The sequence below is a fragment of the Oryctolagus cuniculus genome, chromosome 9, assembly GCF_964237555.1.
Source record: "Oryctolagus cuniculus chromosome 9, mOryCun1.1, whole genome shotgun sequence".
In the NCBI taxonomy this organism is placed as follows: domain Eukaryota; kingdom Metazoa; phylum Chordata; class Mammalia; order Lagomorpha; family Leporidae; genus Oryctolagus; species Oryctolagus cuniculus.
This window is the reverse complement of record NC_091440.1, coordinates 17,131,747-17,150,392: the sequence shown is the minus strand read 5'-3', so window position 1 is coordinate 17,150,392 and position 18,646 is coordinate 17,131,747. Positions and strand designations below refer to the sequence as shown.

The window sequence follows — 18,646 nt, the reverse complement described above, 5'->3', positions numbered from 1 at the left end:
ACAGGGACCCCCTGAGGCGGAACCCTGAAACTGGAAGGCCTTCCTGGGAGACCAAGAGACCCACGGTGGGGCAGGGAGCCTGGGAGGAACCTGCAGCACGGCCGCCTTCTTGGTTTGCTCAACAGCCGCGGCCTTAAGGGTCAGGTCCTGACAGCTCCCCAGGTCTTCTGGTAGCTCACGGCCACGATCAGCACTTTTTTATTTAATGAAACGAAATGGGAAGTATCAGTGTGCCACATGTACTATTTCATGAGACAAAATACCGTTTCGTGAAACTTTCATTTTTGTTAAAACACATACGTGTTGAATGTGTGTGCATACGTGAGAGTCTGTGTCCTTACAACACTGGGTAAAACGTGTAGCACGTGATCAGTGTTAAGAACTGGTCCCTTGCCGGCGCCGTGGCTCACTAGGCTAATCCTCCACCTTGCGGCGCTGGCACACCGGGTTCTAGTCCCGGTTGGGGCGCCGGATTCTGTCCCGGTTGCCCCTCTTCCAGGCCAGCTCTCTGCTATGGCCAGGGAGTGCAGTGGAGGATGGCCCAGGTGCTTGGGCCCTGCACCCCATGGGAGACCAGGAAAAGCACCTGGATCCTGGCTCCTGCCATCGGATCAGCGCGGTACGCCGGCTGCAGCGGCGGCCATTGGAGGGTGAACCAACGGCAAAGGAAGACCTTTCTCTCTCTGTCTCTCTCTCTCACTGTCCACTCTGCCTGTCAAAAATAAAAAAAAAAAAAAAAGAAAAGAAAACTTAAAAAATAAATTAATTAATTAATTAAAAAAAAAAAAAAACTGGTCCCACGGAGGTGGGACTTTAGCATGCCCAGAACCACCTGGAGGACTGATTAAAACAGAGACCATGACCCCTCCCCAGAGTTTCTGATTCAATGGGTTTAGAATCCAGGGGATCTCAGAGCCTCCTTTTCTTACAAGTCCCAGGTGTTGGTGATGGCAATGGTGCCTTTGAGAACCACCGTCCAGGGGCTGGCATTGCTGCACAGCGGGCTAAGTGGCCACCTTCAACGTTGGCATCACGTATCAAAGGGCGAGTCTGGGTCCTAGCTGCTTTGCTTGTATCCAGCTCCCTGCTGAGGTGCAGGGGAGAGCTGCCACCCACATGGGAGACCAGGATGGAGGGACAGTGCCCAGAGCTCTGCTATCCAAGTCACTATCCACTAACCACATGTGGCCCAGCACAGACGGGCTGTGGGGACTAAATTCTGAAGAAGGTGCCTTTCCTCCCAATTTTTTTTTTTTTTTTACATAGGATTTATTTAAAAGGCAGAAAGAGAGAGAGCAGGAGAGAGAGAGAGAGAGAGAGAAATCTTATATCTGCAAATGGCCCAACAGCCAAGGCCCCTGTCCCAGCCCCCTAAGAGGCCCATTGCTGATCCAGGGACATAAAGTCTTCTCGGGCTCTGACTTCCAAGAGCTGCTGGCCCTTCTCTCTGCTCTCACCTAGGGCTGCAGGCTACGCAGACCTTGAACCCTCCATGCCTGCCCCCTATCTTTCTCCTGATGGGTATCTCACACGGAGAGGCAGCCAAGGGGAAGAACAGACGTGTGGATCTGATTCCAACCCTCACTCGGCTCACACTCATGAGCTGTGTGACCTCAGGCAAGAGGCCTACAACTCTGTGAGACACCGTTCCTCTAACTCAATTTCTTCATCTGTAAGCTGGGGACAGGGTGAGTGCTGTGACACAGCAGGTTAAATGGTTGTGCCCGCAATGCATCCTGGGAGGCAGCAGGCCCCTTCCACCTAGGTGGGAAACCAGGAATGAGTTCCAGGCTGCAGGCTGCAGGCTTCAGCCTGACCCAGCCTCCGCTGTTGCAGGTATCTGGGAAATGAACCAGCAGATGGAAGCTTCCGTTTTTCTCTCTCTCTCCTTCTCAATTGCATTTTATAAAACAATAAATCAACTGAGGACAACAGAGTACCTACCACCTTAGCAGGGCTTCTGGGAGGGTTAGATGAGTTAATACAGCACACAGCAAAGACTGTACAGGTGTTTAACCGTCCCAGGCCTTTTCTATACCCAGCACCAGCCACCCACTCTCACACTCCCAGCCATTGCGGATCTGCAAGGGAAGGCTAACCCAGCCAGCACACCTGGCTTGGACCAGGTGTTTGAAAACGATGTTCACTGTCTAGAGATGTAGCCCCAGACTACCGCAAAACTGTTGCCACTACGTTGGACGTGCATTAGACCCACAGGGAAGGGAAGAAGCAATCAGGAATTCCTTTCATCAGCATCCCCTTCACCAAAGGTTAAGGGGAAGAAGGTGTAAGAATGGATGAAAGCTGCCCTATTTGTCCCTTCACTGTAACAGCCCCGGCTTGCCAGGACTGGCCCGGCACCAGGAACACACACAGAGAGGACCTGGAGGGCTATGGATATTACACTCACAGAGCTGATGGTCAGGCAGCTATGCCCTCAGTCTGGCCTCTCTGTGGGACACCTCAAAGCACGGCACACAGCAGAGACTCCAAAGGAAGCGTGATTCGTCTCCCAGGGGAACGTAAGCCCCTACAGGGCAGGGACTGGGCTCATACACCACTCTGTCCCCAGCACCTATATCCAGAGAGGCGGCGCAACTGCAGCCAACAACAAGCGCCCATCTGAATTTGCACCTAGGCTTGGCCACTCACAGGCTGCGAGTGGGAAATAATAGTACCTAACCTGTAGGTTATTACAATGAAATATGTTAGCATTTGGAAGGCACTTGGACCAGCTCCTTGCCTACATGAAGCATGGCGCAAAGTTAAAAAAAAAAAAGGTAACTTGCACCTGACTTACAGCAGGACCACATTCTTCAAGCAACAGACTAAAAACTGGCTGGCAGGTGGGTTTTCAGGAAGGATTTCAGCAGCGGGGCCAAGAAGGGGACACTCTGGACAGGGCCAGCACAAGCTAATGGGACAGAGCAGCAAACAGGAGGTGTGGGCAGGAAAAGGTAGCAGGCACTGACCGCCCAGCAACAATGCATATCTGAGAAGGCAGAAAAGCTAAGCCAGACCCAGGCCAAGGAAAGCACAGAATGCCAAAGATGACACCGCCCGAGGCTCGGGGCTTGTAAGGAAGCTGTGCCATACAGCCTGGCTGGAGCCAGAAGTCAAACAGCACCACCAGCCAAGACGAGGCAACTGACCGGCCTCCTGTCCCCGCGCGCAGACAACTGTGAGGGTGCAAGCCCTGGCGACCCCTCGGACAGGACGAGAGGAGTCAGCCAGGAGCAGACCGCCTGGCTCTGCCGTGGGACGACCTCCCAAAAAACTTCTCGGGGACACGGCCACACCACCGTGTGTGATTCTCAAAGTACTTCCATTTCTAAACTTCCAAAGCATCCACAGAGGGTGGCGCAGCTCTCTGGGTATGAATGACATTTCTCTTGGTTGCCTTTCGTTTCGCATTTTTGGACTGGATTTTCGATTCTGGGGCTGGTTATGAACAGGTCACGCCTCTCCCCTTCACAGGGGGATGCCTCACACTCACTACTGCCACATGACTTCCCCACTTCACCAGAGGTAGGGGAAGAAATCAGTACTAGAACATTATTATTTTATTAACTTTTCAATATGACTCCTGAAACATGTGAATAGGTTTTGATTTTCCCAACTTGTACAGGAGGATTCTGAAGCCCCCGGTGACTGTGTGGTCACACAGCTAGCAAGTGCAGGCGTTTGGTACTTTGGGTACCTGCATCCCACCTTAAAGGGCCTCGTTCAAGTCCCAGCTGATATGCACTCTGGCTCCCTGTCACCCATCCAGGAGACCTGGATTGAGGTCTAGGCTCCCAGCTTCGGCCTGGCCGGGCCACAGCCGTTGTACACATTTAAGGAATAAACCAGCAAATGGAAGAGCTCTCTCCACCTGTCTCTCTCAAATTAAAAAAAAAAAAAAAATGCAGATAAAGAAATTTTATAAGTTAAAATAAAAAAGATCCTGGACTGGAACTCAGGTGTTAGGCTGCAGTCTGAGGCTCTCTCCATAATACCCAACTTCTCACTTAATCCTCTCTGAGGAACAGGTGAATGCAACTCCAAAGTCAGGACACTCAGAAAAAAGGCTAAAGTTATCATTTACAGTCACTGATTAAGCAGATTCAGCGCAAGGTGCTCGGCCAGACGTGGAAATAAGATGGAGAACGTGATCGGTTTCCGCCCTCCAACAGTTCACGATTTAGGAAAAGTCACAAGTGAATAAGGAGTTAAGAAAAGCTGAGTCACTTCAGGCAGCTTTAAAAGGCAGGCAAAAGGGTAAATTTGGAAACAATGCTCACTGTCCCCATTCACCAAGGGCCTCACATGTACAGGGCACCCACGGATACATGCACTGTTCCAAGATCTACTAAGAATGAACTGTCTGTTTCGGGTTCTCTGACAGAGATCCCCAGCCCCAGCCTATCATGCTAAGCCACTGAGAAACCCCCCTGCTACCTTTGAGAACAGGACAGACCCCGTCCTGCCGTCCTGAGACGGCCTGCGTCCCCTCTAGCTGCTGGGCGCTCACTGCAATAGCAGACATCAGAAGTGGCCAGGATGGGCAAGCGGCTTAACAGATAAGATGCCCACATCCCATATCAGAGTACCTGGGTTCAAGACCCAGCTCCTCCACCAACCCCAGCTTCTTGACAATGTAGACTTTGGCAAGCAGCAGGTCATGGCTTAAGTGGTTGGGTCTCAGCCGCTCATGTGGGAGACCTGAATTGAATTCCCAGCTCCTGGCTTCAGCCCAGTCCACTCCTGGACACTGCAAACATCAGGGGAGTGAACCAGTGGGCAGTCCATGTTCATGTTTCTCTCTCTCTCCTCTCCAGCCCTGGATGCTACAGGCATTTGGGGAGTGAACCAGTGGCAGGTGGGCTCACATGCCTGTGCTCGCTCGCTCTCTCTCTCTCTGCCTCTCAAATATATTTTTATAAAAAGTGTCAACTGAGTTTATCACACAATGCCAGTCAAATCCTGATCAATAAAACAAACCACTAACAATGCACAAATAAAAGCAACTTATTTGATGAACAATTTTAAACTCATGAGCGCTGAATTCACAAGTGCAGAATTTTTACTCAAGGACCTTCAAGGGCTCCATCTGTGACCCAGGGACATTCCCAATTGCATAGCGCAGGCACTGCGAGAGTATATTCATGGAAGGCAGCACCGTCGGCCTGCCTGTGCTCATTAACAGGAAATCCTGCCAGAACAACTTCAACCCTCTTCTTCGGAAGGCTTCAGAATGGTTGCCCAGCAGATCCAACACCTCTGGGCTCCCAGAAGGCAGAGGAACCGACATCTCCTAACATTGTGGCCGAGCTCACCTGCCACCCACGGTGCTGATCGGTGGACAACTCGGAGGACGGCCCTGGGACCCATCTTTTCTAGTATTCAGACTGAAAAAGCTTTCAAGAACTTTCAATAGCAACAATGAGCTGCTGAACTCTGCCATCAACGAGACGCACTTAAAGAAGGATAGAACAGCAGTCTAGGTGGGAAGAAACCTCATGGATGGTGAGGTCAGCTGACCACGTGCCCAGAGTGCACAGCTCGACTCCATGTACTGCTGATGATGCACCCATTTTGTCTCTGGCCCAGACTTCCTCCCAGAGCCACCTGCCTATTCAACATCTCCACTTAGGGCTGGCACTGTGGTAGTGCAGGTTAAACCACGACCAGGATCCCGTATCAGAGCACCAGTTGGAGTCCCAGCTACTCCGCTTGCTATACAACTCCCTGCTAACGAACCTGGAAAGGCAGCAGAAGATGGCCCAAGTGCTCGGGTCCCTGCCACCCACACAGGAGACCCAGATGGAGTTCTTGTCTCCTGGCTTCAACCTGACCAGGCCCTGGGCCATTGTAGCCATCTGCGGGGTGAATCAGCAGGTGGAATATTTCTTGCTTTCATCTCTCCTTCTCTCTGTCACTCTATCTTTCCAACAAACAAAATAAATCTTTACATTAAAAAAAATCCATTTGAATGTACAGCTGCAGTCAAACACAACATGGTCAAAAACAAAAACAGGCTGGCGCCGCGGCTCACTAGGCTAATCCTCCGCCTTGCGGCACCAGCACACCAGGTTCTAGTCCTGGTCGGGGTGCCGGATTCTGTCCCGGTTGCCCCTCTTCCAGGCCAGCTCTCTGCTGTGGCCAGGGAGTGCAGTGGAGGATGGCCCAAGTCCTTGGGCCCTGCACCCTATGGGAGACCAGGATAAGTACCTGGCTCCTGCCATCGGATCAGCGCAGTGCGCCGGCCGCAGCGCGCCAGCCGCAGCAGCCATTGGAGGGTGAACCAACGGCAAAGGAAGACCTTTCTCTCTGTCTCTCTCACTGTCCACTCTGCCTGTCAAAAATAAATAAATAAATAAATAAATAAAAAAACTCCCAATCTTCTCCAGCTCATCTGTCCTGCAGGCGTCACCATCTCACTTAATGGTGACTCCACCTGACCCATGGTGAGTCCTTGAGCATCTTCCATCCAGCAGCAGGACCCCCGGATCCACCTGCACACCAGGTGTATGGAACGAGAGAGAGAAGCAGTTGCAAGGAAGACTGCATGACCAGCAAAGTCTAATTATTATCTAGCCACTTCTATGGAAAATTCTGCCTGACCTCTGCTCTCGGTATCTGGGATATAACAGGGAACAAAATAGGTAATAGTCCCTGTAAATGAATGAGCAGGGCTGTGTCCCACTGAAAGGTTATTTCAGAAACAGGTGGTGAATTGGATTGGACAGGCAGGTTCTGTTTGGCAACCTCTGGTCTAAAACACAACAAGCACTCAGAGATGCCTGTGAAATCTTCAAAGAACATAACCCACAGTCACAGGTGGATCACTCTTCCAATCCCAGATGCCACATCAGACATGGATAAAGGGTTTTTTTTTTATTCAAGATTTACTTTATTTATCTGAAAGGCAGAGTCACAAAGAGACAGGGAGAGACAGAGAGAGATCTTCCATTTGCTGGTGCACTTCCCAGATGGCTGCAATGGCTGGGGCTGGGTCAGGCCAAAGTCAGGAACCAGGAACTCCACTGAGTTTCCCACATGCGAGGCAAGGTCCTAAACAAGGTCCCTGCTGCCTTCCCAGGTGCACCAGCAGGGAGCCAGATTGGAAGCAGGGCTGTCAGGACTCCAACAGGTGCTCTATGGGATATTGGCATTGCAGTTAGTGGCCCAACTGCTGTGCCACAATGCCAGGCCCAAGCAAACACAGTTTAAAGAGCATACAGTTCAACCAGAGGGCCGAGGGTTTGAAAACCCTGCCATGTAAGGGAACCATGGAAACAAGAGCCATTTCTCTACAAAACAACGTTTAATGGATTGGCCAGGATACCTAAATTTAAACACCAAAAGGCCAGCTATGAAGGGAGGCAGTCAACTTGCTCTGCATGTTGACAAAAAACAAAGGTGGTAAAAATGATGAGAAATGACCCCAAAAGAAAACTGTGGCTCAGCACAGCACAGTTCTGTCATTCTATTCTTTCTTTAAAAAAAAGATTTATTTATTTATTTGAAAGTCAGAGTTACACAGAGAGAGGAGAGGCAGAGAGAGAGAGAGAGGTCTTCTGTCCGATGGTTCACTCCCCAGATGACCACAATCTGAAGATTGGCTGCGCCAATCTGAAGCCAGGAACCAGGAGCCAGGAGCTTCTTCCAGGTGCAGGGGCCCAAGGACTTGGGCCATCCTCTACTGCTTTCCCAGGCCATAGCATAGAGCTGGATTGGAAGAGGAGCAGCCAGGACTAGAACCCGAGCCCATATGGGATGCTGGCACTTCAGGCCAGGGCGTTAACCCGCTGCGCCACAGCGCCAGCCCCTGTCATTCTATTCTGGGTTCATCAGAATCAAATAATGAACCTGCCCATTGCCCAGAAGGGATCTGTATTTTGGAAATGGGCTAGAAAATCTCTCCCTTTTGACCCTATAATACAATGACACTAAGGCAAAGGGGCAGACAGGAGCTGGCCTGGGGGAAAAAGCTGATGGGTACTAGCCCTATGAAGAGGCCACCATGAGGGTGACCCTGGAGCCAGGAAATGGAATCAGCAGCTGAACCAGAAAGCCTAGAAGGAATCCAGCTCAAGGAGAACAGGACTGGGGAAGCCTGAAAGTCGGCTGACTGGAATGAAACAGGGAAGGAGGTGACCTTGAGTGAGGGCACCAAACACTCCCAGCTGGCAGGAAGCGGAGAACCACCGAGGACATCCACTTAACACCTGTCAGGACATGCTACCCCAGTGTACGATTCTGTCACATGCACATGTCCCCTGCTTGTCAGGGCCAACCCCCACCCTCTCCAGCCAAGCTCCAGCAGGAGCAAACTCCCCACTGCCAGCCAGCACACTGGCACCTCTACTGCAGCACATACGATGCTGGGCCAGCACTAAGTCTCACGGCACAGACTGCTGGACAGACGCACTATGTTTTCCAAGAATATCCCCCACTTATGGCAAGTTGAGACCACGTGGTTGGGCAACAGCATGTGAGCACAGTGTGTCTCACTTTTAAGCTTGGAAGTCAAAAATCTGCCACATACAACCTTTCTCCAGGTGAACAGAGAGACCTCAATAGAGAGGACCCCACGAACTTCCAGACAGGCTGAGCCACGAGAGGCATAAAGCGTGTGGCATAGCTCCCACGCCAGCAGACTCAAAGTTGCCTAAGGCCCCAAGGATCAGTGTGCTTTTTGGTTTTCACCGAAGCCACTGAGATTAGGGACTTGTTTGTTTCTGCTAGCATGATTCACATAATGCACACAATGACTGCCTCCTGGGCTGTTAGGGTCTGGGTGTTTTTTTCCCTAAACTTCACGCTGAAACTTAATCCCTGACGTCATTGGTGGATGGTATTTAGAGGCAGGTCCCCCCCAACCCCACCCCCCACCCCCCCCACCCCCCCCGATGGCATTTTGTGGCTTTAGGCAGAGAGAGACCCACTGGCCCTGCCCTGCCCCGGCTGCCCTCTGTCACGATAGGATGGAGTGAGAAAGCGCTCGTAAGATGCCAGCCTTCCAACAGTAAACTAAACAAACCTCTGTTCTTTATAAATTACCCAGGCTGCGGTATTCAGTTATGGCAACAGACACTGGACTCACACCCACGAGGCTGTGTGAGTCCTTTGAGAACAAGAACATTACTTTTTTTATTTTACAGTATTTTTGTGGATTTGAACCTAGCAACAAAGAAGGCTCTCAAATGTCTGCTGAATGAATCATCTAAACCATGCCAGGGGTAAGGGAGGGGCACTGGGGATAGCAGTGGAGGTGCTGCTTGGGATGCCCACATCCCCCTTCAGAGCGCCTGGGTTCCAGCCCTCACTCCACTCCTGACGCCAGCTTCCTGAGAACGGGCACCCTCAGAGGCAGCAGGTGGTGGCTCAAGTAATTGGGCCCCTGGCTACCCACATGGGACATCTGAATTAAATTTCTGGCTCCTGACTATGGCCTGGCCTGGCCTGGCCCCATCTTGAGGGCATTTGGCAAGTAAACCAATGGATGGGAGATTTCTCTCTCTCACTCTGCCATTCAAATAAATTAAATATATGACACTTTTTCTAAATTTCAGATGTCAAGATGCCACCAGCACTCCTGCCACTCCAATCCCAAGATATTATGATTCCATGAGTAAGAAAGAGAACTCAGGAGCTGGCGCTGTGGCATAGTGAGTAAAGCCACCTCCTGTAGTGCCAGCATACCATATGGGCACTGGTTCGAGTCCTGGCTGCTCCACTTCCAATCCAGTTCTCTGCTATGGCCTGGATAGCAGATGGCTCAAATCCTTGGGCCCCTGCACCCACGTGGGAGACCTGGAAGAAGCTCCTGGTTTCTGGCTTCAGAGCAGTGCAGCTCCAGACACTGCAGCCATCTGGAGAGTAAACAAGCAGATGGAAGACCTCTCTCTCTCTCTTTCTGCCTCTGCCTCTCTGTAACTCTGCCTTTCAAATAAATAAATAAATCTTTTTTAAAAATGGCACATTACAAAATAGCTAAAGGAAGGAAGGAAGGAAGGAAGGAAGGAAGGAAGGAAGGAAGGAAGGAAGGAAGGGAGGGAGGGAGGGAGGGAGGGAAAGAGAGAACTCTGAGGGCCAGTGTTGTGGCGTAGTGAGTAAAGCCACTGTCTGCAATGCCTGCCTGCATCCCACATGGGCACATGTTTGAATCCCAGCTGCTCCACTTCCAATCCAACTCCCTGGCAACAGCCAGGGAAAACAGCAGAAGATGGCCCAAGGTTTTGGGCCCCTGCTACCCACATGGGAGACCTGGATGAAGCTCCTGGCTCCTGGCTTCAGCCTGACCCAGCACTGGCTGTGGCAGCCATCTGGGGAGTGAACCAGTGGATGGAAGATCTCGCACTCTCTCTTTCCCTAACAAATCTTTTTTAAAAATTTAAAAAAAAAAAAAAGAAAAGTCAGAAACGTACATTTCTAACCTGTCCAGAAAATTTTAAAAATCCAATGTTAACTGACAAATGTTAAGCGGCAGGATGAAGGTGACCAGCTATCTTTTCTTATCTACCAGCTCACTACCTGCCACAGCTGCTCACCACTGACCAGTATTTAGTCCACCGAATGCCCTATGAGGCTGGCAATGCTCGTACTCCCATCTTGCAGGTGGGCAAACTCCTCCAAGGTCAGGTAAGCAGCAGAGCTTGGACCAACGCCCAGACGCTCCAGCCCCAGCTGGGGACTGCTCCACTCTGGTCTCCGACCTGCACTGGGGCTCTGGTCTACTCTCTGTGCCTCTGGAGAAGGTGCTGGAAGGCAACAAGAACATCCTGCTTTTACTCATAGGACACTTGTCACCCAGTGGCTCGACCAGACGCTACGGCCTGTCTGTCACCAGTTAGGGCCCCAGTCCTGGCTCTGAGGTCCCTGCCGACGCAGAACTGTTCCAGGATCTGCACCGTCCGAAAAGTGCAGCCGTGTGAGAAAGGACAGAAGACCAGGCTCCGAGAGCAGATTCTGGAGAACCCCGAAAGCCACGCAAAGGCATTGCAGTTCGCTCAGGAGTGCAAGGAAGCTGGAGCCTGGCACCCTCGGTTTTGGGGGAGAACTTCCATCCACTGGGAGGAAGGGGAGCTGAGAGTGTGCGCGGAGGCCAGAGCTGTGCGGGGGAAGAGGCCAGTCATCACGCTTTTCCTTGCCTGAGGATCCTAACACCAGCATTCAGGGGCCCAAAACCATCAGGAACCATTCGGCCGAGTGAATGACTGAATGAACAAATGGCCACCCAAGGGCACTTTGAAAGCTTTGGGTCAACAGGGTTTCATGTCAGTGGATGAAGGTGAAGAGGATGACTGACAACAGGGAGGAGAATGGAAGGGCACCCGCTTCAGATGCTTGCACATGTACAGAGCACATCCATTCACTCTGAAAGGGCTGCAGCACTGTGCCCGCCCGCCCCCCCCCCCCAGCTGTGAGGCTCCTGACAAGTTGCCCAACCTCTCTGGACCTGCAGGTCCTCATCTGTAAGGTTGGATAATGAGCACCAGTTCAAGTCCCAGCTGTTCCACTTCGGATCCAGCTCCCTGCTAATGCGCCTGATGGCCCAGGTACACAGGCTCTGTCACCCAGGTCGGAGATCTATCAGAGCATCTGGCTCCTGGTTTCGGCCTGGCCCAGCCCTGGGAATGAACCAGCAGGTAGAAAATCTCTTTCTCCCTCTCTCTGTAATCTGTCTTTCAAATAAATAAACCTTAAAAAAGAAAAAACGGCGCCGGCACACCGGGTTCTAATCCCAGTCGGGGCGCCGGATTCTGTCCCGGTTGCCCCTCTTCCAGGCCAGCTCTCTGTTGTGGCCCGGGAGTGCAGTGGAGGATGGCCCAAGTGCTTGGGCCCTGCACCCCATGGGAGACCAGGAGAAGCACCTGGCTCCTGCCATCGGATCAGCGCAGTGCGCCGGCCGCAGCGGCCATTGGAGGGTGAACCAACGGCCAAAGGAAGACCTTTCTCTCTGTCTCTCTCTCACTGTCCACTTTGCCTGTCAAAAAAAAAAAAAAAAAGATAATGCCTGCTTCATAGGTTGTTTAAAGTACATGAGGATTATACATAAAGCTGAAGGAAATTCTGAGCCCACAGGAAACAGCCAATAGGCGTGAGTAATTAGCAGTATCATTAGCTCAATGGACCAGCTGCTGTCTGTACACATAGTCTGAAGCAGCTGTTAACATGCCGATTCCAGGGCAGGCACTGAGGCTCAGGGGGTCCATCTGCTGCTTGGGATGCCAGCATCCCACATCAGAGTGCTGATTCACGTCCTGTCTGCTCCACTTCTGACCCAGCTTCCTGCTGATGCACATTCTGGGAGCTGGCAGAATACCTGGTTCCTGCCACCCACATGGGACACCTGGTTGGAGTTCTGTGCTCCTACCTTTGGCTGGCCCAGCCCAGGTTTCTGTGGACAATCAGGGAGTGAATCAGCGGACTGAAGCACTCATGCTTCAGTAAGGAGCAGGAGGAAGGCTGGCCTCATGCACGGTGCCCCAGGCTCCACACCCCACGTGGGAAGACACAGGGGAACAGCCTGGGAGAGCCACCTCCCGGAGGGGAGCCACAGGAGGACTCAGAAAGACAAACTCACTGCTTGATGTATCAGTTAACACGTGCATGCTGATGAGATGCTGGGCCTTAAGGATAAAGGCAAAGAAAGAAAAATCAAGAAAACACAGGCAAGAAAGTCATAAGATGCATGATACAGCTGACTTCACTGCAGACAATCAGTAGTAAAGTTCAATACATCTTAGGTGCATCGCACAGCTTGCTGGAGCTGTGAGCCTCCTATAAAACTGCCTCCAAACCGGGTGCTCTGAACAGAGGGACCAGAGAAAGCGCCCTGGAAAGCTAAGCCCCAGTCTCCATCCACCATATCTGAATTTCTGATTGTTAATAAAGACAGTAACAAAGACAGGCATAGAAGAGGTATTCTGAAGATGGTACCAAAAAAAAAAAAAAAGGGGGGGCATGATTTAGAAGTTAACATTTCCGGGGCTGGAATTGTGGCATAACAGGGTAAGCTGCCACCTGCAGCCTGCGGGGGATGGTGGGAGTAATGAACCAGCAGACGGAAGATGTCTTTCTCTGTCCCTCCCTCCCTCTGTCACTCTGCCTCTCACAATAAAGAAAATAAATCTTAAATACATATAAACATTTCTACGCACTGCCCGAGGGCCTCTCCCAGCCGCCATCTGCTCCCAGCCTTGGCCTTGCCGCTCTGCATCATCAGCTGTCTCCCAGACCATCTCCAGAGAGCCCGTGGTGTCCCCAGGAGCAGCTTTCACAACAGCCTGGCTTTGTCACATGACCTTTCTCCCACTGGCCCAGCCAGCAACAGGGGACGAGGACTTGTCCACCCACCGGGCCAGAGGCCTCTGCTCAGCGCCCACCTCCAAGGAAAGATCTGTGGCTGCTGACCTCCAACCTGCTGCTAACCTGGCCCTGGCCAGGGTAAGGAATGCGGGGCTCACAGAGGGGCTCACTGAGCAGCAGGGGAGGGGACGATCTCACAATCGCATGCCCAGCTGGGCAGAGTTCTACGCTGTGCCACTGATTTCCAACAACAGGGAAATGGAAGAAATATTCAAGAAACGATGATGGGAAAACAAGCTGTTTCATAAGAAATGGGGTCTACCATATCAAATACAAAAAAAAAAAAAAAATTCTAGCAGCCTTTATGGCTAGAAATGAAACAAAAGCTAGAAGACAATGCATCCAGATTGAGGTGATCTTGGGATTAAATATATAATAGATTTAACATAATTATATTTATATTTAATATAGCCTATGTATGTACATATGTGTATGGGTGTGTGTGTATATATATATATATATAAAGACCTAAGGAAGGGGTGTGAGTTGTGGTGCAGGTGAAGCCACAGCTTGGGACACTGATATCCTCTATCAGAGTGCCTGGTTCCAGAGTCCTGGCTCCTCAGCTTTGCATCCAGCTGCCTGCTGATGTGTATCCTGGGAGACAGCAAATGGTGACGCAAGTCCTTGGTTCCCTGCCACACACGTGGGAGGACCTGGATGGAGTTACAGGCTCCCAGCTTCGGCCTGGCCCAGCCCCCGCTATTGTGGCCATCCGCAGAATGAACCAGCAAATGGAAGATCTCTGACACTCTGCTTTGGAAATAAATAAGTAAATCTTTAAAAGAAATTAAGACAGGAAAAAAACAAAACGAAAATATCAATACAATTAACAATACACAAATGTGAAACTTCTGAACAAAATTCAGACGTGAAAATCCGGGAAGCACACTGTGAGAAATACAAGTTATTTCAAAAACATAACTGCATCAGAAAAAAATGCAGACTCTATTAAGACAAAGAAATGTAAATAAATGCTCAACAGACCTTTAAAAACTTCAATAATCACATAAAATCAAAATAAAACTGCTTGAAAACAATGTTTTTTTTAATTCAGTACTCAAAATTGACAACAAAATAAGTACACAAGTTGCTAGTAAGAGGGCAAACTGAGGGCGGTGCTGTAGCACAGAGGGTCAGGCCACCACCTGCAGCACCAGCTCACCATATGGGCCCTGGTTTGAATCCCAGCTGCTCTACTTCCTACCCGGCTCCCTGCTGACGCACCTGGGAAAGCAGTAGAAGATGGTCAAAATGCCTGGGCCCCTGCACCCACGTGGGAGACCTGGATGAAGCTCCTGGCCCAGCCCTGGCTGTTGCAGCCTTTTTGGGGAGTGTACCAGCAGGTGGAAGATCTCACTCTGTGTGTCTCTCCCTCTCTCTCTCTAACTCTGATTTGCAAATAAATAAATAAGTAAATCTTTAAAAAAAGAAAACTGGTCCAGTCCTGTTGAAAAATGATTCAACTTTTTTTTTTTTCATTTTATTTAAAAGGCAAAGAAAGAGACATGAGAAGGAAAGATGGCGAGAAACAGTCCATCTGCTGGTTCACTCCCCACATGCCCACAACCGCCAGCAATGGGCCAGTCTGAATCCACAAGCCAGGACTCCGTCCAGATCTCCCACGTGGGAAGTAGGAAACCAACCTCTTGAGTCATGTCCTGCTGCCTGGCAGAGTGCAGATTAGCGAGAGGCTGGCCCAGAAGTCACTAGGTCCAGCCACTTGGACACAGAATGTGGGCGCCCAACTGGGAGTTTTAAGCACTGTTCCAAACACATGCCTCTAGTTCCACCTCTCACCAGTAACTCTACTGCTGGGGACAGAAAACAAAGAAAAGTGTGCCAAAATATATGGTATGCACACAATGGATACGCATTACATCAGTACTGGAAAGTAACTGTTCAACAATGGTGAAGACAGCATAAATTATAATCATTAAATATGTTTTGAGGATTATTTAAAGCCACAAATACATGCTAAACCACGGAAAATTAAAAAGAAATTGGGGTGGAGAGGCTGGTGCTGTGGCATAGCGGGTAAAGCCGCTGTTTGCAGTGCTAGCATCCATATGGGTGCTGGTTCAAGCCCAGGCTGCTCCACTTCCCAGTCAGCTCTCTGCTATGGCCTAGGAAAGCAGTAAAAGATGGCCCAAGGCCTTGGGTCCCTGCACCTGTGTGGGAGACCCAGAAGAAGCTCCTGGCTCCAGATCGGCCCAGCTCCAGCCATTGTGGCCATTTGGGGAGAAATAACAAAAATATCAGCAGGTGGCCTGGCTCATAGAATAAGCAACACAATAAATAGATAACACAATAAATAAAAAGTAAATAATACAATAAACAAATAGATAACAGAAACAAATATTCCTTATTCCTTTCCTGTTCCTATAGTTTTAAATTTCGTGCAGAAACAGAAATAAAACCCACAACAGTTATCAATTACGGTAACATATGTCTCAAATCCACACTGTGCGATGAACTGGGATTCGCAAGGTGGTAAGCTAGCGATTATTGATTGGCATCACCTGGGCCGGCAGCTGCCAACGCACAGGTGGACAAAGCTGGTGACACTGGAAAGAAAAACAAACACCAAACAAGGTGAACAAGTCAGCTTTTCTGTACCAGGGGGGCCTTGACTCCAGAGGGCTACTTCCGGGCTGGGTTTATTTCAACTTTACTGTTTACAGCGGGAGATGCACACAAGGCATTCACACTTCAACACTCCTGCAACTGCAGAAGCTAAGTTCATACAGGGTGGGCAGCATCACCCCCAGCTGACTTCACAAAGTCATGTCCCTCTTTTAAAATTACGGAAGGGAATGGCAGTGCAAAGAGCAGGAGCAGCTGAAAGCCCTGAGCCACCCTCAGCTCCCGTCAGCACCCCTGGGAGCACGGCCGGCACCCCCAACACACCCCAGCGTTTCTAACTTGGCTGAATCGGTCTGGAGTGGGCGCCCGAGGAGCTGCACCTCCACGAAGCTCCCAGGTGATACGGATGGAGCCAGGCGGCTCTGAGCGCTACAGTTTGGAAACAGCTGCCCCAAATCACCATCTCCTAATAGCAGGAACTTCAAGAACCTCCTGAGAGAAACCCCAGCCTGCAAGAGCTCAAGCGGCAGCGGAACTCCAGCTTCGAACACAGATCCGGAGCCAAGCTGGCCGGCTGGGATCCTGCTGAACCACTGTACTCCCAGGCAGACAATCTTCAAAGCAGAAGTCACAGCCCCTTCCTCTCTTGCCAGGAAGGTGATTAAAGGGTGCCCACCCAAGTCACCCACGGTAAGTCCTCACCTTCCCACTTCCCCGCACCTACATTTTGCAAATCCCAAACTGAAAGTGCCCTGGGAATTCTCCGCCCTACCTGGAGCCACACCCATATTCCTTCCTCCCCAAGCTGCTCCCTCCTGAAGGGCCACCAAGCTGCCAAGAAAGCTAAGCACTCACAATGAATGCCCCACAATTAAAACTAGAGGGGATGACTCATCCTCTCGGGATCCCCTACGGTTTTCCATTAAAAAGGGGGGAATTACCAGAAAAGGGCAGAGACTAAGAGACAAAAGACCGAGAGTGAGAAACGCCCAAGGTGTGGGCCCACCTGGGTGGTCCAGGCTAGCAGACTGAAGTGTCACCTCTCCCAGGCTCTGAGCCGCGGGGCTTCCTGGCACCAGGAAGGGTGCACCTGTCCCCTCCCCATTTCAAAGCCCCCTCCAGTGGCTGGTCTGTCACCTGCAGCACCGTGCCTCCCAGAAGGCCAGGGAACTCCGGGAAGGCTCGCAGATTTCAGCCTCCCCTCCACCCCCCAACCCAGTCCTCAACGGTGGCAGTGAAAATATGTCCCACAGGCAAAGGACAGCATCCAGCTGCGTGTGCACATCGTGGAAGCAGATCTCGTTTGAAAAAGGTATCCCCAAGTCATCAAGAGAAAATCATGGGGTGCTTTTTCACCCACGTGAGAGCGGCCCTAAGTGGGTACCACCACGCGCGGACAGGCAGAAAGGGACACCTGGCCCCAAAGCTACCCAGCCACAAGCGGCGGGAGCCCGGCGGCGCCGGACCCAGCAGTCACTAAGAGACATCGGAAGGGGTGGGGACGCGACTGGGAGGTGGCACTAGTCCAGGACACTCACTAGGTTTCGGCTGCGATGAGATCAAGGAAGCCGTTCGCAAGCTGCTTACTTGGAAAGAAAAAAGGGTGCAGTCTGGCCTCGGGGGCGCTGCGAAGCCCTGGGCGGTGGGCGGGAGTGTGGGGGTCCTGACCTCCTCCCGCCGGCCACTGGTCCCTCTTAGGCAGCCCTGGGTCCCCGCCCGCCCACCTCCTCTTCGCCGCTCCCACCGTGGTCCCACAGCACCGCAGGCTGGCGCGGCCCCAAGCGACCAGCGGCGGACCCCGCGCACCGCCCCCAGGTCCCCGGGTCTCCACTCGCGGCGCGCTGAGGCGCAGGCGGGGAGCACGCGGCCGGCCCGGGGAGCCCGAGCGCACAGGGCAAGGGCCCCCCTTGGTCCTCGGGGTGCGGCGGCAGCAGCAGGGGGCTCACCAGAAGAACACGCGCGAGCAGAGGTTGGCGTCCTGCAGCGGGTTAGGCTTCACCTCCGAGTGCACCGGCTGCATCGTGCCGGCTGAGGCGGGCGCGGGCCTGAGGCGCGCTGCTCCTAGCGGCGCCAGTGCGGATGCTGGCGCTGCGGCCGCGCCAGTCCGCTCGGCGAGAGCCCGGGAACCAGCTGCTTCCGGGAACGGGGAGCCGGCGGCACGCCCCGTCCCCGCCTCCCGAGCCGCCTCGGGGCTCCCGCTACGCCGCCGCCCGCGCCTGGAGCGGGGCAGCCGAGCGTCGCGTGCGAGTGCGGCCGGGGGCGGTGGGGTGACGCGACTGCGAGACGCGGCGGCGGCGGCTGCGCACGGGTGCGGGGCGCGGGCCGGCAGGCGCGGAGGATGCAGGAGTTCCGCGGACCACGCGGCGTGCGGGGCCCCACGCACAGGCACCCACGTGCCCAGCCCCGGCTGCGAACTTTGCAGAAGTTGAAGCCCAGCGCCGAGGCACCCGGCTCGGAGGGTGGAGGGGGTGGAGAGGAGGCGCCCGGCTCTGCCCGCCTCTGCTGCTCGGAAGCGCCCCCTGGGCAGCGGGCTTCCGTAGGTTGGAGCAAGCTGCCAGGTGTCCTCGGAGGCCAGCCCCTTGGGCGCGCTGCCCTGGGAGGTTCTCCAACCTGCCGGCCAAGCATTCGACCTCGCAACAGCAGCAGGCTTTAGCTCAGATTATCTCGGTAGAGCTGCAAGAGCTAAGGCCAGCTGGTTAAC

General features: G+C 52.4%; 1 protein-coding gene across 2 annotated transcripts in view; it reads right to left on the bottom strand.

Moving 5' to 3' along the window:
- The window catches only part of ABCC4 (ATP binding cassette subfamily C member 4 (PEL blood group)), a 267,134-nt gene extending 248,714 nt beyond the window's left edge, over nucleotides 1-18,420 (bottom strand). Inside the window, exon 1 of one of the 2 annotated variants that reach the window (XM_002713003.5) lies at nucleotides 17,892-18,420. In XM_002713003.5, the coding sequence (XP_002713049.1) occupies nucleotides 17,892-17,965 (74 nt within the window). In that variant the 5' untranslated portion in view covers nucleotides 17,966-18,420. The remainder of the gene's footprint in view (nucleotides 1-17,891) is intronic. The other variant, XM_051850536.2, reaches the window with a different exon arrangement.
- Nucleotides 18,421-18,646: the final 226 nt, after the last annotated feature.